The sequence below is a fragment of the Mytilus edulis genome, chromosome 12, assembly GCF_963676685.1.
Source record: "Mytilus edulis chromosome 12, xbMytEdul2.2, whole genome shotgun sequence".
Classification (NCBI taxonomy): Eukaryota; Metazoa; Mollusca; class Bivalvia; order Mytilida; family Mytilidae; genus Mytilus; species Mytilus edulis.
This window is the reverse complement of record NC_092355.1, coordinates 71,769,131-71,795,502: the sequence shown is the minus strand read 5'-3', so window position 1 is coordinate 71,795,502 and position 26,372 is coordinate 71,769,131. Positions and strand designations below refer to the sequence as shown.

At 33.3% G+C, this 26,372-nt stretch overlaps 1 protein-coding gene across 1 annotated transcript; it reads left to right on the top strand.

Moving 5' to 3' along the window:
* Positions 1 to 85: 85 nt before the first annotated feature.
* On the top strand, positions 86 to 17,013 carry LOC139499064 (neurogenic locus notch homolog protein 1-like). The gene is made up of 9 exons (XM_071287731.1): positions 86 to 654; positions 1,381 to 1,488; positions 2,777 to 2,890; positions 3,833 to 3,940; positions 6,820 to 6,927; positions 8,658 to 8,767; positions 13,796 to 13,922; positions 14,226 to 14,401; positions 14,690 to 17,013. Exons 1-9 carry the CDS (start codon positions 237 to 239, stop codon positions 14,765 to 14,767), a joined length of 1,347 nt encoding a protein of 448 aa, XP_071143832.1. The 5' UTR covers positions 86 to 236; the 3' UTR covers positions 14,768 to 17,013.
* Positions 17,014 to 26,372: the final 9,359 nt, after the last annotated feature.

Genomic DNA, 26,372 nt, shown 5'->3' with positions numbered 1-26,372 from the left:
GGTTAATTAAAATCTAAACAAATGAATGAAAAAAAGATTTTAGATATATGTGAATACATAGATTACATGCTTAACGCACCAAAGCATAGTTAAATTTAAATACCATAGATATGAAGGAGGTTTTATGTTGGGAGTTAACCGTTATTCTAGTATTATATAATACGACATCAATACAAGGAAGTTATAATGGGTAGAAAAATATAAAAATATAAAAACGAAATACAGAATAATGAAAAATGGCTGTTAACCTAAAAGACATTCGTTTGAAAGTGAAATTCACAAAAAAGAAACCTGATTACGAGAATACGACCATTGGACCTCCTAGAACAGTTGACACAAGCGACGAAAACCAACAAGAATACGAGGAGGTAGATGTGAAAGCAACAACTCCCAACGAGAAATTGAATCCCCCAAACCACAATGAGTATCTTGACTGGGACGACAGACAAAAGGTCAAGTCAAATGCAGATACGAACAAAAAATCAGACAAAACTGAAACTAAAAAGCATGAAGATGATGTCAAACTCCCCAAAGTTATTCATGAGAATACAGACAAGACTGTGTTGAAGTGGAAAATCATATCAATCATTTCCATCATTTTGTGGATTGGAATGGCATCAGCGCTAATTGCAATAACAACGCTTTCAGATAAAGGTATGTTCTTATAAGTTAATGATTTCATTTATCTGACTTCCGAAATAGTTTGAACTTTCCAAATGTTGAAAATATTTCACTGTTCTATATTGGGATAATTGTTTGCCTTTTAATATTTAATTCTCACACTATTTATTTGGATAATTCTGTCCTTAAAACACATACATGCCCTGTAGGATGTATTTTCACAAAATGTTGTCTATTTATGTCGGCAGACAGCACAGCAAGACTTAACGGATGGCGTTCATGTTTATAAATTATTAAGTTACACTCAAATATGTTAACACTATGCGCCATTCGTTAACACGGATGTGGTCCCAACATAAACACTGTTCAAATAGATTTATTAAGAAGAACGACTAAAATCGACACTACGTTAAATTTGCGGTCACCAATACGAATTGATTTACCGATACCGTCTAAGATCTTAAGATAACAGTGAAGTCCTCTAATCTATGTTTAATCAATTTTGTTCTACTCCCGAATGTGACATATTATCTGACAGTTCTACCCTACATGAAATATATTCTAAACTGTTTTGAACATATCTCTATCTGTTGTAATACTCATTTTAATATTCATTTATAACTATTATTTATGAATTTTCCAAATTTTATAACTGTCATACTTTTCATAAATTTATACTTTATTATTGAAATTGTTTTAATTTTCGTTGTTTTCTTAAATTTTTTACGTCTTGTGTGATTTTAAAGTATGTATTATCAGATATACGGTGTGAAAACAGTAAGTGTGAAAACAGTGGAACATGCTATGCCAAAGATGGTATAACCAGATGTGCTTGTCCGAATGGTTTCACTGGAAGTCTTTGCAGCAGTAAGTAGCCAGATCAAAGTTGTTATGAGTTTAAATATTTATCAATAGACTTACCATTTAGTACACACTTATTTTTTTAATTAATATGATACATTGTAATTGCTGTCCTTATAACAAAATTAATCAACATCCTAATCATTTTGAGTGATAAACGCCGAAAGTGCACTTTATGATTTTATAAATTATACATATTCTTAATATTTACAATAACATTTATGTTGGGGTATTTGTCATCATTTATGTTTGAACCCTTAGTCAATGGTTTTACATATTAGTTAAGTATTATTACAGAGTTTTAGCTGCTGTGTATCACATTAACCAAAGACGTTTGTTTGGTTGCTCAACAAGATTTGGCAGTATGTAAAAACTATGAACAACTACCATAAAAGCGGGAGGTTCAGTTAGTTATAAAACCCGGTCTAACCAACCAGATTCTTTTCTCGAATTTGTTTTAACCATGTGACGAATATGACATTTTTTTTTATCGATACGGTGATTTATATTGTATAACGTTTGATGTAAGTTTTTATGGACTTTTAAATTAACCTTGGCGTTCGACATTTTTGTTCATTCTTTTTCCTAACAAAAAATGCAAGGCATTATTTTTTACCCGGAGTGTTTTCAATGTCACAGTTATACGCCGATCAAGTGATAGTATGTAATGGGTTATCATTGCCGGATTATATATGTCAAATTACAGCTTTGTGACAAATTGAGATCTAGATAGATACAAGGAGATGTGGTATGAGTGCCAATGAGACAACTCTCAATACAAGTCACAATGTGTAAAAAGTAAACCGGTATAGGTCAAACTTCGGCCTTCAACACGGAGCATTTGCTAACACCGAACAAAAAGTTATAACATTGTATAAAGGGCCCAAAAATGACTAGTGTAAAACCCTTTTAAACCATTCTATATAATAAACGAGAAACACTTATGAATCACGTTTTCTAATGACAATCACTGAACAACGGATTCCTGACTAAGGACATGAGAAAAAATTGCAGTTGGTATACATTTCGAAAAGTTCAGATTAGTATTCAGTTTGGCGGAGAAGCACCATTAATTCGTGATTATATGATTTACCAGGCAGAAAAGTGGCCGGAGCATATAATGTTTCCCATGTGTATACGTACGTGTAAAATGATGACATACAGATCAAGTAAGTATAACACCAAACAGTCAATAACGGAAGAGTAAAAAAGAGTCAACTAAGTATTTTTTGAAATAATCAAGGTATCAAATGGACAATTTTTAACGTAAGCATTTACCTATTCTTTACTCTAGTTACACCATGTTCAGGAGTAGATTGTTTAAATAATGCGACCTGTATATACAATACCACCTATCCAATGTACACTTGTCGTTGCCCTGCTGGATTCTCAGGTGCAAGTTGTGATGGTATTTATACAATTTGTTTATATTGTTTTTCACATTCATGATATTCTGCCAGGAAAAGAAAATTTAATACATAAAAAAATCAAAGAGAGACACAAACAAAAACAAGTAAATCACATGCAAACATCACCGCAACAATCCACACCAACCAACACCAACACAATCTTTACAAAAATATCAAATGAATGCCCGAGTGAAGTGGCATAATGGACAATCCACCATTCGTAACAAACAAACACGAAATAGAAATCTGAACTTGTTACATACATTAAGTTTTCGTTTCAAACAAAAGGTTATGATTTTTGAGCTTTCCAATCGGTATTCAAGTATATTTTTTCACATATTAACAGACCCCAATAAACATTATATCATGATCACTTAGTCACCAATTTGGTGCGGTAAAAAGTATCCTAAAATACCAAGAGTAGTATCAACATCTCTAACAGGCAAAATTCAACTGAAGTTTTATTAAAGCTGGTTTTGGAGGCGTTTGTGTTTCTCAAGTTTAAGATTTCTATAGTATAAACTCGTTCTCTGATGCAAACAATCAAAATGTAACGCGTAGATTCTATCCATACAGTTTCGACTTACTACAGCTACAGTTTTTATGTTATGTCTAACATTATAAATGCAGGCTTTGAGACCAACTTGTGAAAAAACAAACCCGACAGTAATAAAAGCAAAATACATCAGATTTAATACAAATTTGCCATTTTAACTGTAATAAATCAATAGTATTCGTTTGTGGAAGTTTAATGAATTATTGTTTAGGGAAAAATGGTTTTGACTGACATACTGATGTTGTAATTCATACCTTTCAAATAAGGCAAAACTTTAAATCCATTGCATATATTGTTATCTTCTGTACACGATCACCAAAAAGATTTTAGAAAAGCCTCGATTTACAATGTTAAAATAATTGTATAATTTTGAATTTCTTTGCAGTCACACCATGTTCAAGTTTTCCTTGTTTAAACAATGGAACATGTAGTATAAAAGATTCAACGTATACATGTTCCTGTAAAGCAGAGACATCTGGAAACCAATGTCAAAGTAAGAAAGTATTCTAAAGTATGTGGATTCCTTATTTTTTTGGGGTACAAATTTTCGTGGATCTTCTAGGAACAGTGGGACCCCAAATTCAAATGTTCAACGATTGGCAAATTTTCCAAAGGAATGAATGCAAATTTACCTAGACCACGAAATCTAATATCCACGAAAAAAATGAATCCACATAGTATCATGTAAAGTTTCTTCAATAACTTGAAACGTTGTTGTGTATGAGTCAATTAATTGACGCAGCCATTTTTACCGTGGTTGACCGTGATGCCTTTCGGTGATATGTTACCGCAGATAAATTTATCCACGTGACTTGCGTTTTTGACCGATGACCGAACGTATTTTGCATAACTACGCGAATATTCTCGAGTGCAATAACAATATTACTTACCGCTTGTTATAAATATATTAGTCTTTTCAATAAATATTCATGAAAATAAAAGAACATAGATAAATGATATGATCATGTTTTGTCGTGAGAAACATATACATGTATGTCAATAATAAATCAAGAATATAGAAAACATGTGTTCACGCATGCGGAAGATATATTTCAAGTACGTTTAACAACAAACGCAGAAAATATGAATGCCTACTCAAATCCAATCTGTAAGAAAAACTTATATTACAGAAGAGTGTCCACCATACACTTGCACTTCACTATCATTAGAATAGTAGACGTAAATTATATACAAATGGATGAAATTATATATAACTTGTTATACAAATATTAATTTAATATATAACAAGAAATCAGAGTATACTGATAAAAGAATGAGTATATCACTATAATATAAAATATATTACGGTGAGATTGAATTCCCTGACATTTATTTATCATACCCACAGGAAATTGTTTCAGAAGTAAAATATACCTTTGTGCCTTAAAATTACTTTTAGGTATTAAGATGTAATTTTTTTCCGAAACAAGTGCTTGTGAACAACCCCCAAAACTTGCGGTCAACCGATGTTCAGTACTTCAGTAGTTTTATTAACCGATATTAAAGCCTTTAATTCGATTAAGAAGATACAAATCAAAATAACGAATATGAATTGAAGAAACCGCTTGAATTCCAAAAGGATCAAATTCTGAATGCGTCAACATTATCAATTATTAAAAACGAACTAAGGATGTTCGCGCCTCTTGTTTCTAAATTTCTATAATTTGAATACATATTTTGAAATGTCATTTTTAATATGTTTAAAAATTTAACAATTAAAATCCTTGCTATTTTTTATTTGTTTTGGAAAGAAAAATGCTGAATGTTAAGTGTATGAATGATATTATTAGAGAATGACATCCAGCCAAATGTTCGTGGTCTTATTGGTCTTATATATCGAAAACAGGACCCTTCATGTATTCTTGGTTTTTTTTATCATGAAAGTTGATGATTGTTATCTTAAGCCGTGTTCACATCAAACGCCGTGTACAGTAAACATGTTTACATTTGCTTTAATGTAATGTAGACTAGTTTCACATTAAATTTGTTCACATCTATACACCTTGTTTAGCTACCTGTACATAAGATCTGTTCACACTAATGTCTTGTAAACTATATGTCATTTAAATGTTCATTACGTAGAACCGAATTCAAATGTTCGAACAACTTTTCTAGCAGTTAGGGAACGACCATTTGACTTTAAAAAAAAAGGGGGGATGGATTTTTCCACAATTTGATTAAAAAAAAAATCGGGTCATACAGATGATTAGAATGAACAAATATTCTGAATCCCAAGTTTTCCCATATTATAGTGTTAAATATTGAATGGGTATCATCGAAACAAAAACTAAATATATTCTTTCGCGCGAGAAAAAATTCTGACACAACACCCCCCCTTTTTTTGTTTAAAGTGGTTACTGCTTTAAGAAAGTAATTTTGGATTAGTTGCAGTAGTTTACAGATGTCTCGATTACGCCTTAAAAACGTAGGCTGCATCAGCGTACTTACAGACGAAGAAAAAGATTTAAGGATCACTACATTTCTATATTTTCTGTTTGTTTCAAATGGTATTTTTTTCTCCAAGGAGTATTTAAAAGGGAGGAGCAATGTTGTTTTTTTTGCATTTATGAATGAATCGTTGTTTAAGTAAAGACCAGTGGCAAATATTTCTGTCACTGTGTACGTCCAGTCAATTCGGGAAGACCTTTTTAAATGAACCATATGTTCGTTCGGCAATGATGATGGATGAATCTTTATAAGGGGCTAATAATGCTACGTTAAGTGTTTTTATAACAAATAAATATATCAAGTTTAGACAAATATTTCCGTAAAAAACGTTATTAATAAGTGTTATAAGTATCAATTTTATATAAAAATCGTTTCTTTTTTAAATATACATGGGAAAATTAAATTTCTTAATGTCTAGTTTTATGAACACGTAACCTAAACAAGGCCTACATCGACTATCGACTGCATGTAGACAAAACATGATTTAAACTACATGTTAACATTGAGTTTTATCAATGGGAACGTAATTATGTTTAGTTTATGTGTGAGTTACACTAACACAACACCGAATTTAGGTCAATGTGAACACGGCCTTAGATCTATATCCAGATTTGGAATCTTATGAAAACAATTATTAAAGTATAGCTTAATGTCATTGTTTTATATGGGACTTTTATAGTGTGTTAATATGTATGAGTCATATCCATATCCCATATGAAGCCCAAATAAATATCATTTGCTATTGGAGTGTCCATATTAATTACCATAATTGTGATCATTTGTTTTTGTTCATTCGGTAAACAATGATATGACAAGATCAAACTGAACAGTTCACTTAAGTTTAACATATTAGCTAACACTTAAGCAATATTGAGTACCTATGCTTTTATTTGCGTCTTCATTCAATCTTTAAAAAAATTGTAGTAACTCCGTGTTCCAGCTCTCCTTGTAAAAATAACGGCAGTTGCAGTTTTCATGGTCCCGCTTACAATTGCACTTGCAAAAGTGGATCTACAGGACTCAATTGTGAAGGTAAATTTGAAAACAAATAGACAAAGCCTATTACAGCTGACTTTATGGTATGGGCTTTGCTCATTGTTAGAGGCCATACGGTGACTTATAGTTGTTAATTTAAGTGTCATGTATTCTCCTGTGAAGAGTTTTCTCGTTGGAAATCACATCTATTTAATACTATGATTATTTCAGAATATGAATTCTTTGAAGTGTTGTAAAATTATTCACAGCTTTTTGAGAGTCGGAGTGTGTTATTAATGAATTGAAAACTAAGGGCAAACCTTTGCAGATTACCGTAAGGCCTTCAATAGTAAGCATAGACCATAGCGTAAAATGAAGTATCCAAGTCCACAGGATATAAAAATGTGAAACAATCCAAAAGAGCACGATCAGAAAAAAAAAATCGGAAAGAAAACAAAAAGAATAATAACAGATAGCAACCAACACATCTACTTGATTGCATGGTCTTGCCTTGGAATAGCATAAACATACTTCGGCATGATTCAACATGTTTGGGGCGATCAACTGTCATCTAAGGACACTGTTGTGACAACATAACATAAGAATAATTATTTGAATACCAGGATTAAGTTCGTGTACGCTAGACGTCCCTTGATAACAAGGAAGAGACATTTGTGTTCAAGAAAACATGATATTGTCACGTTTTCTGGTGTTAATTTTATGGAAAATATTAGAGGTCAAAATTTATTGCAACCACGAACAAGGTCTCAGACGGAGGACATTTAAGTATAAATACAAGTGTACATGCAGGACAATAAAATCCAAAATTAAAACAAACGAGAACACTACTGGTGGCCGTTTCGTTCCCGAGGGTATCACCAGCCCAGTAGTCAGCACTTCGTTGTCAATTATATGGTCATTTTTTTTATTTCCTGTTAACAAAACTTTGAATTTCTCGAAAAAATAAGGATGTTCTTATCCCAGCTAGAGATTACCTTAGCCGTATTTGGCACAGTTATTGGAATTTAGAGTCCTCAATGCTCTTAAGAGTTTTATGTAGACGAAACACGCGTCTGACGTATTAACGTATAACTATTTAGCTCTTGATTATGATATCATAGATGACAAACACGTAGAAACTATCCAAAGTTATTATAAAAAGAGGGTTAAAAGATACCAGGGTGACATTCAAATTCGGAAATACACTGACAACGCCATGGCAAAAAAAGGAAAAGGTAAACAGACACATAAAAACATTATAGACACAACATAATAAACTATATAGAAAATGCGTGAAATAACTGAAAGCCATCTCAAAGAAATAAACCATTTGAAACGAAATCATGCTATGCTAATTAAACTCTGTATGTCGTTCTAGTTTTCCTTACAATGTTGTCTTTTCGTAATTTTACTATTCCATGGTTAACTTGTTACAGGTCTAGTATTTACTTTGCTATCATCATGATCATGTTCTTAATTGACCGTTCATAATGCTCAGTTTGATATTTGAATACAACATAGATTGGTCACATCATTTTAGTTCAGTCCAAAACACAAAAATAGTATTTCAACCATATGCAAAAACATTAATAGACGAACAACGGTACATCTGACTTGATTCCTGCTCGAACATTATATACACGAAATGTCTAAGTGTCATTTCCTTTAAATAATTTATTAGGTGGAAGACTGGTGTATCAAATTTATAATGAAATTGACATTAATGTTTAGAATATTTATTAATTTTCACATAATGTAATAGAAAATTAAGATATATTTGTTTTTAGTTCTTAAATGTGAATTGGGAGGTCTAAAATGTGATTTTGAAATCGAAGACGATCCAAACTGCTTTCTTCAGCAAGATATATTTGATGACATTGATTGGACCCGCAATTCGGTAAGTAATATGCATATGACGGCAATTACTATGTTATTTAGACTAGTTGATTCGATCATTATGTTACCATCAGCAGTAAAATCTGGTAATTTAATTTTAAGAATCATTATAACTAAAAATTAATGAAGCAAAAGTTAGATTGTTTTAAAACATTTGCTACCAAGGATTCAAAGGAACAATCTAATTAAAATTAATTTCGCGCGACATATAAATCATGAGCAGCAAGTGCGGAGATTTAATGTTTATAAGAGTTTCAGAGGAAAGGAATGACAATCAGGAAATCCACAATTCATACTAATCCTAAATTAATCTATTCATTTTTTAAACCGATACATCTAGATGTAGTTGGTGTGTAAACGGGCGATCAACTCACAAACTGAAAAAAAAATATATCAGGTTTGTGAGTCTGCGACCCAGTTAACACATCAATAACCACTCAAAAACTAGGTGAATCCTTATAATTTTCCGATAAACATTTTCTTAAAACTTGCATATATTTATCATCAAATTTACAGTTGGCATGCCGTTACTAAGTAGTTAACCGCCATCTTGACTGGCTGGAATACATAAATGGTTGCTTAATGTTTAGTGGCAAATATGTAATGCATGTTCAAGACGATCATCTAATTTGAAGTATTTCACGTAACGGAATATTCTACAGCTTGACAGTTTTCATTTATATGACGTAATGTTTTGCCATGACGTAGATGCACCATAATCATTAATCCAATTTTTGATAAATTTATTTTGAGCCAATTACAATCAATTGATAGATTTTGAATTCCGCTCGCCTGCCCTTCTAAAATCTCCCCACACTTCCTTTAATTTAAAAAAGACCAATTAGTAACGCCCTAATCAAACAAAGTTAAAAAGGCCAAATAGAATACGAAGTTAAAGAGCCTTGATGACCAAAAATGCCTAAAGGTTTTGACAAATACAGCCTAGGTAATCTATAGATGTCGGCATTTTTGCTCTTTAGATAATTACCATTCATTAGAGATTACCCACTATGATGTTGATGGTAGTCAAGGCAAATAAGCTTAAAGGCCAGGGTCCCAATGTTTTCCTGGAAACTTCTTTTAATGGGCACATCAAAAATTGCCAAGGAAGCGAAGGCAATTTAGTAGTCTGAAAGAGAGAATATGTGTCATTTGCTACTTACTCTTATGATTGGTTCTTTTAGCAATTAGAACAAAATATGATATTAGAATTTGATAAAAGTTTTGAAAGTATACAGGACTCTTCATATAAAGTTTTTGTTACTTTACATATGAAGAACACATAACAAAAGAAAATATAAAGAAATAAGAAATGAAATTTACCTCCTACCCGCATGATTTTTGTCCACAAAGTGTATGCAAATTTACTTATTAATTTTATTGGAATTAATATATAATAGTATTTTAAATTTTGCCATCTCTAAAATTGTAAAAATTGAATATGTGATCAAGATGCCAATAAGACATCACTTTATCAGAGACTAAAATCAAATATAATATAACAACTAGTGTATATTTAAGATTATACATAAGAATATGAATTGCAGTTCTATAAAAAAAAATGTTCAAGCTGTAAATTTTCTTACGACCCCGTGATTCATGCATGTGAAATGCACATTCTAATATGACGTACTTCAAACGCTTTTAGAACACATCCGTGTTGGAATTTTAATATATTGTTTGGGCTGTTCTGAACATACTCATACGTTATATGCTTTTTCCGATGTAAATGAATGATGACGTATGAATATAAGAATTATATGGGAAATTGCACGAATGTGAAACTGAAATTAATCACAACACGGAAACATTAAGAAACAATTTTTTTTTCAAATAAAAGTAAAACTGATTTAAATTTATGCAAATCTATCTATACACGTTATTGTAAATAGTCAAAGCATGGTTGCTCCATTTTTTTTTGTCAATGTAAAAGTGTGTTTATTCATTCGAGCGCCTTTAAGTTCATTATTTAACAATATCGAATAAAAATTTGTCAACCAAAAAGTTTGCTTTCATTTCATAAACATGTCGTTCTGTAATGGTATAGTTTTTATATCTTTCATTTGCGTATTACGGCAATAGAAATTTTGAAAGTCTACATACTTATTAACTTTATACAGAACATTCGCCCTTTTAAAATATAAATGTTTCACAAATAATACGTGACTACAAAGTAAATCATTTCTTGGAAGACTGCAAAAAAATCATTCTGATTGGTATGGTGGTATTGTCATAAAGTACGTTCAAATTAACAGTGGTTTAGCAAAAATCGAATTCCCTCACAAAATGTTATCACACACTTATAGCATAGAAGTAACTCGAAGTGGCTTGAATGTTTATTGATTTTGCAACGGGTTTGACCTTTATGCCGATATTTTATCATTCACTATCGCTCGTGGTAAATTATTCAGCACAAAGTGTTAACCCGTGGTAAAATCAGTATATCTTTAAAGACCCAAATGTTGCAAAAGACCTATCCGACCTCCATGACAAATATGTTGTTGTCCCCGCTGATAAAGCCCCTAATAACATATCGTTTGTGTGTGTAAAAGACATTACATTAACTTCTTGATAAACGAATTAGGTATTGACAATTCACTTGGAAACTCAACATATACCCTCACGACACTTACCAAAGAGGAAATCCTGGATAATCATAGGTCTGTTCTATGTTCCTTTGGAATTTCAACCAAAGATGAAGAACTGGATCTTCCATCACTGTATTGGATACCGAAACTACATAAGTGTCCTTACAAACAACGGTATATTGCTGGGTCTTCCAAGTGCTCTACGAAACCTCTTTCTAAATTATTAACATCTATTTTATCAGCAATCAAATACGGGCTTCAAAGTTATTGTGAAACTGCCTATTCTAGAGGTGGCGTGAATCAGATGTGGATACTTAAAAATTCCAAAGATCTTTTAGAGTACATACAATCTAACTCTCTTTCATCTTGTAACAGTATTAAAACATTCGACTTTTCTACTCTTTACACAAGCATTCCACATTCCAAACTAAAAGACAAATTGAAAGAGTTGGTATTACTTTGCTTCATAAAAAAGAATGGCCAACGTAGATACAAGTATCTTGTCTTAGGGAGGGATAAATCCAACTTTGTAAAGAATCACTCCGATTCAAACAAAAAATTCTCTGAAACTGATATTATCAAGATGCTTGATTTCTTGATTGACAACATATTTGTTATGTTCGGAAGACGTGTTTTTCAACAGACTGTCGGCATTCCAATGGGAACAAACTGTGCCCCTCTACTTGCCGACTTGTTTCTTTATTATTATGAGGCTGACTTTATGCAGGAACTTCTTAGGAAGAAAGATAAGAAGTTAGCAATGTCCTTTACCTCTACTTTCCGCTATATAGATGATGTTCTTTCACTAAACAATTCAAAATTTGGTGACTATGTAGAACGCATCTATCCCATCGAACTAGAGATAAAGGATACTACAGATACAGTTAAGTCGGCTTCATATCTTGACTTACATCTAGAAATTGATAATGAGGGTCGGTTGAAAACAAAACTTTACGACAAAAGAGATGATTTCAGCTTTCCAATTGTGAACTTTCCATTTCTAAGTAGCAACATTCCAGCAGCACCTGCATACGGGGTATATATCTCCCAATTGATACGATATTCCCGTGCTTGCATTTCCTATCATGATTTTCTTGATAGAGGGTTGCTGCTTACAAGGAAGCTATTAAACCAAGAGTTCCAAATGGTGAAGTTGAAATCATCCCTTCGTAAATTTTACGGACGCCATCACGAGTTGGTTGACTGTTATGGAATAACCGTTTCACAAATGATATCGGATATGTTCCTTACGTCGTAACTACAATCCCCTTCCCTTTCATGAATGTGACCTACCGAAATAGACTATTTACCGGATTTGTAATCACATAAGCAACACGACGGGTGCCACATGTGGAGCAGGATTTGCTTACCCTTCCGGAGCACCTGAGATCACCCCTAGTTTTTGGTGGGGTTCGTGTTGTTTATTCTTTAGTTTTCTATGTTGTGTCATGTGTACTATTGTTTTTCTGTTTGTCTTTTTCATTTTTAGTCATGGCGTTGTCAGTTTGTTTTAGATTTATGAGTTTGACTGTCCCTTTGGTATCTTTCGTCCCTCTTTTACGAAGCCATGAATTATTTCTTAATTAGTAGGTCATAAAAGCCGTTTCGGCAAGATCTTCTTTCGAAATGAAAATTAAGGTAAAAATGATATCGGAACAATCCTATTTAAGCATTCGAAGATACGCAATCGTTAAACAAATATCTTTATAAAATATGTATTCGATATGCTCGCCATGACAGCTGTTCTAGTATTTCTTTAATACTCTTAATAAAATGAACATTAGAAGAATACGATTGTGTGTACACTTATTTTCCTCTCAGTTACACTTGTGACTATCCATAAAAGTAACAATAACACCTTAATAAAAATGGAAATCAACGATCTTATTTTTACAACACATTTATATAATTTGTAAAAAAAACCAGCGTATAACTTCAATAATGTTGCAACCAAACCAAATCATCGGCATATTGATAAGGTCATATATAATCAAACGGTTCTGACCTATAGTAGGAGAATAATGTTCTAATGACAATTGGTATATACTCTGTTTTTTTAAAAAAATAATAATTATAAAACGTGTAAATCCAAAAATATGTACATCACAAGTAGCACAATTTTAGTTCTAACTTGTGAATAAATTTCTAAATTTAAAAGTATGGGTGACGGACTTCCATAGACTTGATTCTGAATCTGCACTTCGAAGATCGGATAAATGTCGACTTAATTCGCAAATACAATGAATTTGGGTATAAAACAGATGTATTAATTTTGTGCACATTGAAAAGCTGCTTCTGATATCATCAACATGTTTAAGTGTAAAGAAGAAACAACGTCAGTTTAAAAATTCAATCGGGTATTATAATTACAATATGCATCGGAATTATTTTGATTGGTATAGGTATGTTTATCATTTGAATATTTATTTATCATTTTGAAGGGCAAAACACCTAGCACTAACACCGGTCCATGCAGTGCCTATCAAGGATCATTCTATTATTATTTGGAAGCTTCATCAGCAGCTATCAATGCAACAGCAAGACTGTTATCACAGGATTTAAATATAGGTGAGAAGTTTGATAATTATTTGAATAACTCTATTGTTAAGGCCCCAAAAACATGAAAAAAACATTAGTTAATATAAAATCATTTGACAGGATCTTATATAAATATAAATCTGAATTTAAGAAGTAAATGCTAAATCAAATAATGTATTTCAATCAATAAACAGCGACACATTTTGAATTTGGCCTCAGATGCCAACATAATGTACTTTATATTTTTTTTAAAATCTTTTGTGTCCGAGAAGTATGGGCAGTTAAAGTGCTTGGTACTGTTCAGTATTTCAGTTTTATTTATATGTAATTCAGACTCTAATATGTGCCTAACTTTCCGGTACCACATGTATGGATCGCACATTGGAACTTTGAATGTATACCAGATGTCTGCCTTGCAGTTGACGCTTTCGGGAGACCAAGGCGTCTACTGGCTTTTAAGTATGCTAAATCTCGACAAAAACCTTATTGACTTTTGGGGGAATACAAGGGTAAGATTTGTTACATCACATTTATTTTATTTTCTGTTCTTTGGTATGTTAATTCAAATTAATCGCATTACATTCATATTACTTTTTAATTGTCGGCATTATAACTATAGTTCGCATCGACCATATGCTAACAAAATAAGACAATTCGAAATGATAACTTAAAAGTATATCGATCGTTTGTTAGTGTTAATTGCATATTTTTGTGTAACAGAAATGAAACATTTTTGAAGATTAATATTCATGATGTTCTTCTCTCTATGACCTCTATTTCATCTATTTGTATTTCAGATAACTATTGAAGCTATACGGGGCACCAGTTATCAAGGCGACATTTCAATTGATGATGTAAAAATTATATCTTGTTAAAATGATTGAGATAATTGCTCTAGTGAATAGAACTTCGTCCGACAAGTTGTCTGGCAAGAATAACTGTTTAGTAACACTTTAATAAGCAAAACTGTTGTTGTTTAACACTGTATTCGATGTTTTTAATACCTCCGTTCGATACAACAATAACATAAATGAGGTAACATACATGTCAAGTATTATTTGATTGATTGGTGTTTAACACCACTTTCAACACTATTGCTCTATTTCATGTCGGTCAAAGTCGGAGTCGCCGGAGAGAACCACCGACTTTTGACAGTTCTAGTCAATTGAGAGGACTTGAACTGGCAACATGAGTGTTGACTGGCTAGTGATACAGCATTTCGACAACTTAGACTGCTCAACCACCGAGACCCTTCGCTTAGCTCGAAAGGAACCGACTGAATTAAAACTTATGAAAACGTCGTTATATTGCTTTAAACTGCATGGTAGTAAATCAATAAAGGAACTTCATTCGATAAGAAAAAACATAACCAAGCAAACACTTTAAATATTTAAATCGTGTTTGTTCTCGATAAATCCTTTAGATTGAAAAGGTGGAACGAAATAGCCTTTTGATTTTTTGTAACTGTACACCTTTGTTTGGAACTTGTTAGTAATGAACATTTCAAGTTAAGAGTGATATTTTTCACATATTTATTTTGTATAAAACTGTCACATTTGCATAATTATAGTCAAATTTTCTACATAACTTTTTCATATGACAATATATTAGATATTCTAGTTGGTACCGTTTGTGTAAATAATTATTTGTTAAAGAAAAGCTGTCTTTTATCCTGTTTAAAGCTTTTACATGCATTGTTCTAATTTAATATTTAAAAGAAGAAGAGAAAAAAAACTGGGACAATGGGATAAGTTTATAGATATGTGTTTTTCTTATGGCTATGGATATATCTGTTGTTTTCTTTTATATTTATTGTGTTTGATAAACTTATATTTGCTGACTAACTAAACCATAATGTCATGTGAGCTTTTCCTTTCACTTGGCATCTGTCGTCCGTCGTCGATCGTTGGTGTCTGTTTTTCGTTTACTTTAACAAAAATCTTCCGCTTTTAAATGTCTTTGTTTCAGTCATCTTTGGGTAACTAGTTTTAAACAATTGTGTCCGATTACCCTGCCTGGCAACCAGGTTTAGAGTGCTGAGCTCCTCGTATTGTCCAATAACATCGAAACTGTAAGACGACTTCTTTCCGGAGGTACTGTTCTTATGATGTATTTGGTTATTTTCTTTTTTTTCATTTTTGAAAACTGTCATTTAAACGTTAGCAGATAGAAAACACTTTAAAAAAACATGATCATCAAGAAAAAAAGTTCATATGACTGACATCATCAGACGACTCATTACTGTTCTTTAATGACAATTTGTACAAATTATAAGTGTTTTGTCTTGACATCATTAAATCAAAAAGTAATACAAAAGATACATGAGACAATTGGACACTTTAAAAGGCAAAAATGATCAGAAAGACAAGATCTACAAATAATTCAACATGATGCAAATAATTAGTCATTATATGAGTAGTTGCCTTTACATGACATTTTTTTTTAACAAACATTAATGCAGATTGATAGATCTATAAACAAACAATGCTCAGCAATTAAGATGAACCAAAAATAATATTTTTTTCATTAACAGTTAACATTTCGAATTGAAAGTGTTTTTGAATTGTCACAGTTTTTAGCACATAAACGTAAAATATTAAGAAAAAAGTCGTTTTAACAAATGAAAAAGATGTTCGAATGTACACGAAGTTTATTTAATAATTTTCACAATCAGTTAACGCGAAAAGTAAACGCACGTCCACTTTCAAGTGCACGTAAAAATACACTGGTAAAATATGTAGTAAACGCCAGTTTTTTTTTAGTTCACGTATGCACACAATTGTGAAATATGTAGTAAACACCCGTTCACTTTTAAGTACAAGTAAAAATAAACTTTTAAAATCTGAAGTAAACGCCTGTTTACTGCTGACGAAACGGACACAGAGTTAACACATGAGTGGGGTAGGCATTAGAAATTTCCATGTTGACAGCGTTAACGTAATTAAATTAAACTCGAAAATTGAAGTTAATTTAAAACTATCTATTTTTTGTAAATATGTTGTTCATATTTGAAAAATAAATGTATGAAAAGATTAAAATGATCTTAAAGGTTTATTTTTAAACTGAAGACATTTTTTTCGGTGTCAAGCTAAAATACAATAAAAAACCTGATAATATTTTAGATTATTGTTACTGGTAATACTGGTTAGGTAAATAAAGGCAACAGTAGTATACCGCTGTTCAAAACTCGTAAATCTATGGACAAAAAACAAAATCGGGGTAACAAACTAAAACTGAGGGAAACGCATTAAATATAAGAGGAGAACAACGACACAACATTAAAATGTAACACACACAGAAACGGACTAAGCATTAGATAAAATCCGATGGGAATAACAAATATAACCTCAAAACCAAATACATGAATTTGGGATAGAAAAGTACCGTGACACGTTTTATAGTAATGTGAATTCACACTCAAATATAAGAGAAAACAAACGACACAACGGAAACACAACGAACTATGATATAACAATGGCCATAGGTAAGGACTAGACAATTAGTACTCTAATAATAAGAAAATTGCTGTTTTTTCGCATAAGCTATTTGTCATATTAGCCTTGATTACAGACACAGTGCACTCCACTTTTAGGTGTAAAACCACCAAATCATGGTACGTCACATCCGGTTGCATACGAAAGTAGGTCTAAAAAAATATTCCCTTGAATTTGACAGTTGTAGAAATTAACCCTGCATTTCAATGCACTTAAATTTTTCTGAGTCATAAACATGTATGTTAGGTGTCTGAAAGCATCATTCTTTTTTTATTTGATGGTCTTATAAAATATTTTGGAAAGTTGAGGTTACATAGTTACAAAAGCAGGTAACCAGTAAATAACAGTGTAAAAATTGGGTTGTTTACTTCCGGTGATAGTTACTTTCTTATATGCAATGAAATGTAGTGTGAAATTTTCACTGTAGCACTGGAAAGGATTAAACTTTATTCATGCAAAGTATTTCTTTGGTTGAAATAAAGGTAAATACTGTAGAATTTTTTAAAAGTGCCAATTTAACAAAGACTAATAGGGGAAAATCAATGGTGGTATTACACCTTAAGTCGTGAACTAATAGTATGTCAGTGGTTGCAGATTCAATACACTCTTCTTCGAATTTGATTGAATAGATGTGTTCAACATAGTGACCAAATTTAGAATTATTTAGCAAAGGCACATCATCGGTATAGCTTAAAGTAGATTTAGATCATACTGCTCAATTCTATTACTTCTTCATAAGAAGTGCCTGTATATATGAAGCTAGCTTCATGTGATTTACGGAACCAGTTGACAAGTTTTATGTATGTTGCCGTTTGTGTTTTTCTGACTGATCAGTTTTTCTGATTTTCCATTGTTTTTCTCATGTGGTTTATGTGTTTCCCTCTGTTTTGGTGTGTGCCTCGATTTATGTTTGCTTTATCGATTAATGACTATTTAACATCCGTATACTACTATTGCCGATATTCTGCAATATCAGATAATATTGCATTGGTGTTAATACTCACGTATAATGAAAAATAACCACTGGTTAAATACAAGAAATACGATAGTAGTTTACCAATACTAAAATCTAGTAAATAATTGATGAAACAAATCATGAGACCAAAAAAATCGGGAAACGCATAAACGAAAATGGAATGAGCGCCGGTCGTGTATATCCTACAACACATGCATCACCCGCCATTTAAATTCACACTTGAAAAACTGTCACAATTGGAAATAAGCAAAACACCAAATACTACAGTGTTATGATTAAAATATTAATTTATATATATATATATACAACTCGTCTAAACATCAACCCAACAATGTTAGATCTGTAAATTTGCTTTCGCAAATTTTTGGTTCTTCCCTCGCCGGGATTCGAACCCATGCTACTGTGATATCGTGACACCAAATCGCCTGCACTGCAGCCGTCCCGCTAGACCACACGACCACCTGGGCTCTCAAAAAAAGAGCTTTCGCTGGCCGTGTGTTACCTTTCCTCGTCAGTTTAAATCTAGCGGCGTACTACAGTACATGACATATAAGGCATGAAGATGTTATTGTTACAGATATATATATATATCATAGTAGTTTTAATATAATGGTACGTTTCTATGTATGGTGCATTGTTGTTTGTTTTTTGATGCACTTCAGTGGTCTGTTGTTTCGTTGTTTTTTTTCTCTTAAAGTTGATGTGTTTCCCTCGGTGTTTCTACATTTGAAAATGTCTGTAACAAGTCAGGAATATGACAGTTGTTGTCCATTCGTTTTTGATGTGTTTTGTCATTTGATTTTGCCATGTGATTAGGGATTTTCCAATTTGATTTTCCTCTGAGTTTTTTTGGTGATTTTACTTATTTGGTTTGTAACCCTGATTTGTTTTCTCTCAATTAATTCATAACTTTTGAAAAGCGGTATACTTCTGTTGCCTTTATCTATAGTATCGAATTATTTACCTTTCTACTTGAATTTTTCAATGAAGGAAAATAAAAAAAGGACTTCATATTAATAAGCGCAAACTTGTGCGATGATCTTGATTGGTTGTGTCATACACGCATTATAGAACTAGCTATTTCAAGACTGTATCACAATGTTTAAATTTAGTCTTAATAAATAGGCATCCAAATTACCACTTTCTTGCTAGGTTTTTAGGGTTATTAGGGTTGGCTTTTTTTTTGTATGTGAGAGCAGTCTTCTAGGTGACCAGCTGATTCAGAAATTACACAAATTTAGACAACTTAATGACACCAAAATAGGTTCTGCTAGAGTGTAAGCAATAAGGTTATTTCCCTTTTTCCAAAAGCTCAAACACATCAAACGAATGGATAACAACTGTCATAATCCTGACTTGGTACAGGCATTTTTTTTATGTAGAACATGTTGGATTAAACCTTGTTTTATAGCTAGCTGAACCTCTCACAGTCGCATATAATTCCATTATATTGACAAACGGGAGGATACAAGCGAACTCAATCAGTCGCATAATAAGAATTGAAATAACAGTGAAATGGTACCACCGTGCAGAACGTGGCTATATCGGGACTTTCCGTTTTGATTTTTCTTGAAGTTAAGTGTTTTTGTGATTTGACTTTTTGACTCAGTTTACTTAAACACCTTTTTCTCCTTTTCCGTGTTGGAGATTTATTATGAGATTTCATATGCAAGTTTAAGCATAAACAGTACGTTTGACTATTTTTACTCGTAAGATTTATTTAGAAACACATTCCTATCATCATGATTGACCAAATGCGAGCTTCTTTATTGGTTAAAGTTAAGTTATCACTCGGTGTGTAAGATTGTGCGTCTCAATGGGATGAGGCTTTTATTAAAATAAAGGATTCGCTCATTTTTGTCTTCTTTTTCCCTAAAATACCGAATTAAAAAATCACTGGGTTTTTTACTTGCACAATCCACACGATGGGTGCAGGATCAGCTTAACCTTCCTTAGCACCTACGGTCCCTCCTAGATTTTGATGTGGTTCGTGTTGCACAGTCTTTCGTTTTCTATGTTGTTTTGTGTACTGTTGATTTTCGTTTTGTTTTTTCAACCATATCATTTTGAATTTATTCTCGCCTTTCATGAGTTTGCATGTCTCTCTCCTTCTCTTAACTGATAGTTTGCAATTCAAACACACCTACCACGTTAAGATTATTCATTACAAACTTCAGATATTTCATTTGGCCCTTATCACTGCTTAAGGGTGTTCGATAAAAAAATCCAATTTCTCTGTTGAGATAAGGCATCATTGTACATCAATAATCTGGCTTTAAGTTGTGTATAATTTTCATATGTCTAAACACACAATGATAGCACATATGCCGATAACAGGTCATGTATTTTTGTCACATCTGTTCGCTTAATACCAGTCCTGAAACAAAAATTATATCTAAAGCTATGATAGATGAAGACAACGTTGTACCGATCTTGGAATCTTGTCATTGAAAATAAGCATGTCGATATTTGATTTCTTTATGCCAATAAATACAGACCAGATGTGCTTTTGCAAAATTTCGCTGTGGTGTTGACCCCTTAAAATTGAAACGGGCCGGTATCAGAACTTTTTAATGAAAGAATATGTTTTAGTTGTAATGATACCATTGAAGATGAGAAGCATGTAATTTTCAAATGTCCACTATATGCAGATTTTCGTGCTGTGTTGTTTAGTCATGCTAATTCTTTTTGTCATGATTTTAATAGTATGTCAGATGTCGATAAATTTGTATTTTTATTAAGTGATGAAAATATTTACTTTTATACTGCCAAAATCTGTTATGATATTTTACAGAAAAGAAAATGTTTATTATATTCTTAAAATTTGTATACTTTTGATTTGTTTTGTTTTATATTTTATGTGTGCGTATATTATGTAAATGTATATACTATTTTTTATAGTCTCTCATAACTCTTTTTAGAGTGGCTCTTGTTTTATATTGGAAATTGTAATATTATGTAAACGTTTTATAAGAGGTGAGACTCAAATAAAATATTGTCTGGTCTTTGCCATCTGCATATTCGAATTCGCATAAAGGCGTTCAATAATTGAATGACTGCCATAGGATCGATACCTCTAATCAAGGATTGTTAGTCCTGGATGTATATCGTCGGCTCACTAGCCACTTTGGTATTTTTTTATTCATATTTGACAAATGCCATCATTGTGAATTGATTTAGCTCTGATTTTAGCGTATTTACGGTTTTACTGTAAGTCATTTTTTGTTTGATCTAACAATTTGACAAATTCTAACAAGGTTTTGAACATTAAATTATTTTTGCATTGGGGAGACATGAATCGTTGAAAGAGACATCTGGAACATCAAAATTGGGCCCGTTAATATAATATTATGGCAACAACTTGGTCCATATCTCTGCAAATGGACTACATCGAGAGTACTATATGTCTTTGTTTGTTTGATTACTGCCGGTTCCCGTGGGTATTACAAGCATATGAGTCAGTATTTCGGTTCCCGTGGGTATTACAAGCCTATGAGCCAGTACTTCGGTTCCCGTGGGTATTATAAGCCTATGAGCCAGTACTTCGGTTCCCGTGGGTATTATAAGCCTATGAGCCAGTACTTCGGTTCCCGTGGGTATTATAAGCCTATGAGCCAGTACTTCGGTTCCCGTGGGTATTATAAGCCTATGAGCCAGTACTTCGGTTCCCGTGGGTATTATAAGCCTATGAGCCAGTACTTCGGTTCCCGTGGGTATTATAAGCCTATGAGCCAGTACTTCGGTTCCCGTGGGTATTATAAGCCTATGAGCCAGTACTTCGGTTCCCGTGGGTATTATAAGCCTATGAGCCAGTACTTCGGTTCCCGTGGGTATTATAAGCCTATGAGCCAGTACTTCGGTTCCCGTGGGTATTATAAGCCTATGAGCCAGTACTTCGGTTCCCGTGGGTATTATAAGCCTATGAGCCAGTACTTCGGTTCCCGTGGGTATTATAAGCCTATGAGCCAGTACTTCGGTTCCCGTGGGTATTATAAGCCTATGAGTCAGTATTTCGGTTCCCGTGGGTATTATAAGCCTATGAGCCAGTACTTCGGTTCCCGTGGGTATTATAAGCCTATGAGCCAGTACTTCGGTTCCCGTGGGTATTATAAGCCTATGAGTCAGTATTTCGGTTCCCGTGGGTATTACAAGCCTATGAGTCAGTATTTCGGTTCCCGTGGGTATTACAAGCCTATGAGCCAGTACTTCGGTTCCCGTGGGTATTATAAGCCTATGAGCCAGTACTTCGGTTCCCGTGGGTATTATAAGCCTATGAGTCAGTATTTCGGTTCCCGTGGGTATTACAAGCCTATGAGCCAGTACTTCGGTTCCCGTGGGTATTATAAGCCTATGAGCCAGTACTTCGGTTCCCGTGGGTATTATAAGCCTATGAGTCAGTATTTCGGTTCCCGTGGGTATTACAAGCCTATGAGCCAGTACTTCGGTTCCCGTGGGTATTATAAGCCTATGAGCCAGTACTTCGGTTCCCGTGGGTATTATAAGCCTATGAGTCAGTATTTCGGTTCCCGTGGGTATTATAAGCCTATGAGCCAGTACTTCGGTTCCCGTGGGTATTATAAGCCTATGAGCCAGTACTTCGGTTCCCGTGGGTATTATAAGCCTATGAGTCAGTATTTCGGTTCCCGTGGGTATTACAAGCCTATGAGTCAGTATTTCGGTTCCCGTGGGTATTACAAGCCTATGAGCCAGTACTTCGGTTCCCGTGGGTATTATAAGCCTATGAGCCAGTACTTCGGTTCCCGTGGGTATTATAAGCCTATGAGTCAGTATTTCGGTTCCCGTGGGTATTACAAGCCTATGAGCCAGTACTTCGGTTCCCGTGGGTATTATAAGCCTATGAGCCAGTACTTCGGTTCCCGTGGGTATTATAAGCCTATGAGCCAGTACTTCGGTTCCCGTGGGTATTATAAGCCTATGAGCCAGTACTTCGGTTCCCGTGGGTATTATAAGCCTATGAGCCAGTACTTCGGTTCCCGTGGGTATTATAAGCCTATGAGCCAGTACTTCGGTTCCCGTGGGTATTATAAGCCTATGAGCCAGTACTTCGGTTCCCGTGGGTATTATAAGCCTATGAGCCAGTACTTCGGTTCCCGTGGGTATTATAAGCCTATGAGCCAGTACTTCGGTTCCCGTGGGTATTATAAGCCTATGAGCCAGTACTTCGGTTCCCGTGGGTATTATAAGCCTATGAGCCAGTACTTCGGTTCCCGTGGGTATTATAAGCCTATGAGTCAGTATTTCGGTTCCCGTGGGTATTACAAGCCTATGAGTCAGTATTTCGGTTCCCGTGGGTATTACAAGCCTATGAGCCAGTACTTCGGTTCCACTTCGTGTCATCGTCGACCATTTCTTAATCACCTAAAATTAAGAGGAGTATCTTCCTCAAGCATACATCTGATTCATATCCAAGTGTGTCTTTTTCGAGGTTTTTTTTATTGAGCAGCTCTTCTAGGGTCTTGTTAAGGTTATTAACTAGAGCATAACTGAAGAGACATTATTTATCAAACAGTGCATTTGTTGCAGTAAAATCGAGGCCTATTATTACATATTTTCATTGCTCCAATTTGATATTTTCTTTTATAATGAATATACCAGCTAAATTCTGTATTATCAATAAAGAACCTGTATTATGTATCTCTCGTTATCAAAAGTAAATCACAAAAATACTGAACTCCGGGGAAAAATTAAAAAAGGAAAGTCCCTAATAAAAAAATAAGCAAAATTAAAAGTTCAAACACATCAAACGAATGGATAACAACTGTCGTATACCTGACTTAGAACAGGCATTTTCTTATGTAGAAATTGATTACCTACTGTTCCTTATCCCATCATATTGTAGACTTCACATTTGCTATTTAACAATCTGGTTGACCTATACCATAAGTTAAACATAAAATTGAGAATGGAAATGGGGAATGTGTCAAAGATCACAGAGACAACAACCAAACCATAGAACAGACAACAGCAGAAGGTCGACAATAGGTCTTCAAAGCAGCGAGAAACCCCCGCGTCCTTCAGCCTGCCCCGAAACAAATATGTATACTACTTCAGTGATAATGGACGTCATACTAAACTCCAAATTATACACAAGAAACTAAAATTAAAAATCATACAAGACTAACAGAGGCCATGTTTATATGTGAACTCCTACACAACATGTTTTTGCGGATTTTCTATGGCTTTTTTTGCTCATAGGATTCTTTCAATAATTGTTTACCAAGTTCACTTATATGTGAAACTATTCTTAATCGTCACCTACATAAAGTTAACTTATCATTTAAATAACCATGTTATTGAATCGATTGAATGTTTTCTTCTTCTATATTGATCGATTATGTTAGCTTAATGTACACAAGTAGAGAGAGTGCATATTGTGGATGCGTTAAAACAAAAGAATAATTTCAGTTATCAAACTAAGTTTTTAAAAATGTGTAGGGTACTGCGTGATGAGTTTCGTTGTAAATCGTTTGGATTTAGTCACAGCTCACCGTAACTGTTTGTTCTATCACAGGTAAGAATATTATTTAGTACTGCAATTTAAGTATTTTAAAAATGTTTATTATATGTCTGCTTATGTGATATTGTGTAAGGATGATTTGTCAAACATGTTGCTCAGTCTTTAGTTTTCTTTGTTGTTTCTTGTGTACTATTATTTGTCTGTTTGTATTTTTCATTTTTAGCCAGACGATGTTAGTTTATTTTCGATTTATGAGTTTGGCTGTTCCTCTGTTATCTTTCGCTTCTCTTGTATATATTATATAATGTGTATTTGCTTACAAAATAATGTAGTATTACTATAATACCTCTAAATATTTTTTTTTTGCCTTTGTTGTTGAACGACATATTCGGTTTTTTTTAACAATTTTTACAAACATTGAGTTTCAGTGAACAAGAGAGACGAAAATACCAGTTACATTCAAACGTATAAGTTGAAATTAAACGGAAAACACCATGCCGTAAAAAGGAAAATTAATACAAGACACAGTACACAAAACGAAATATAGAAAACTTAAGACAAACCCCACAAAAATTAGGGATGATCTCTGGTGCTCCGGAAGGGTAGGCAGATCCTGTTCCACATTTTAAAAAAAAGTATGCGTTAGTCACACATGTCGTATCTAAAAGAGAAAAGAGATCGTTTGGGTTTTCTTTCCATACATGACGTGCTTTAAATATAGCGGGGTGGTCTGGTCGGTTTAAATGTATATTCATTTTTATTTAAATCCGGTTACACGGAACTACGTTTATGTTGTTTTTTTTATTTTTTTTAATCCAATTACATTCGCTCTTTTAACAAAAACTCCAACGGTTCCCATTGAAATGCATCAGAAACGCATACTGTAAATATGTGTTATATTTCTTCTGAATTTCTTGTCGTCATATTTTTTGAAATTACAACACCTGATGTAAACGTTAAATTAAAACCGAAAAAGATCAAAGGTTTAAAAAATATTCCTTGATTTCCAATCATTTTATCAGTTTAACAATAAAATAAAGTCCAGACATTTTAGGTTTTGTGAACCTGTTTCTATCGAACATCTGCCACAACTAACAAAATATGAAGTCCCGAAAGGGGTAACAAAATCGCTGAGGTCTTGAATATATCACACATAAGAAAAGGATGGGATAAAGATCAGAAATTACAATATTTGTTGTACTGAAAGCTGTGCAGTAAAACATTTTTCAATATAATTAACAGCTTGAACCGTCTCTTAATGTTTAACCGTCTGTTCGTGTTTAATAAGCCTAAATCTTATACATAAAATACGAAATTTATGATGTTCAATCGGTCAATGACCTGAAATGCAGCAGAGTAAATAACAATTATATTTGGATGACGACAAACAATAAAGAAATATAATGTCTTCTAAAAGCATGAAGTTTGTGTGCAGCATGGGTTGTTCAGCATCAAGTGAGCACAATGTTATGTATCATTTCTGGCAAATTCGGTTTTGGTCATCTAAAGAATTGCGCCCCGATCCATATTGA

Bases quoted from the DNA above. Each gene is read 5' to 3' on its own strand.
- LOC139499064 (XM_071287731.1), top strand. From the start codon at position 237: ATGGCTGTTAACCTAAAAGACATTCGTTTGAAAGTGAAATTCACAAAA. The intron at 6,928-8,657 runs GTAAATTTGAAA...ATTTGTTTTTAG, and splicing joins TACAGGACTCAATTGTGAAG to TTCTTAAATGTGAATTGGGA. The intron at 8,768-13,795 runs GTAAGTAATATG...ATCATTTTGAAG, and splicing joins TTGATTGGACCCGCAATTCG to GGCAAAACACCTAGCACTAA.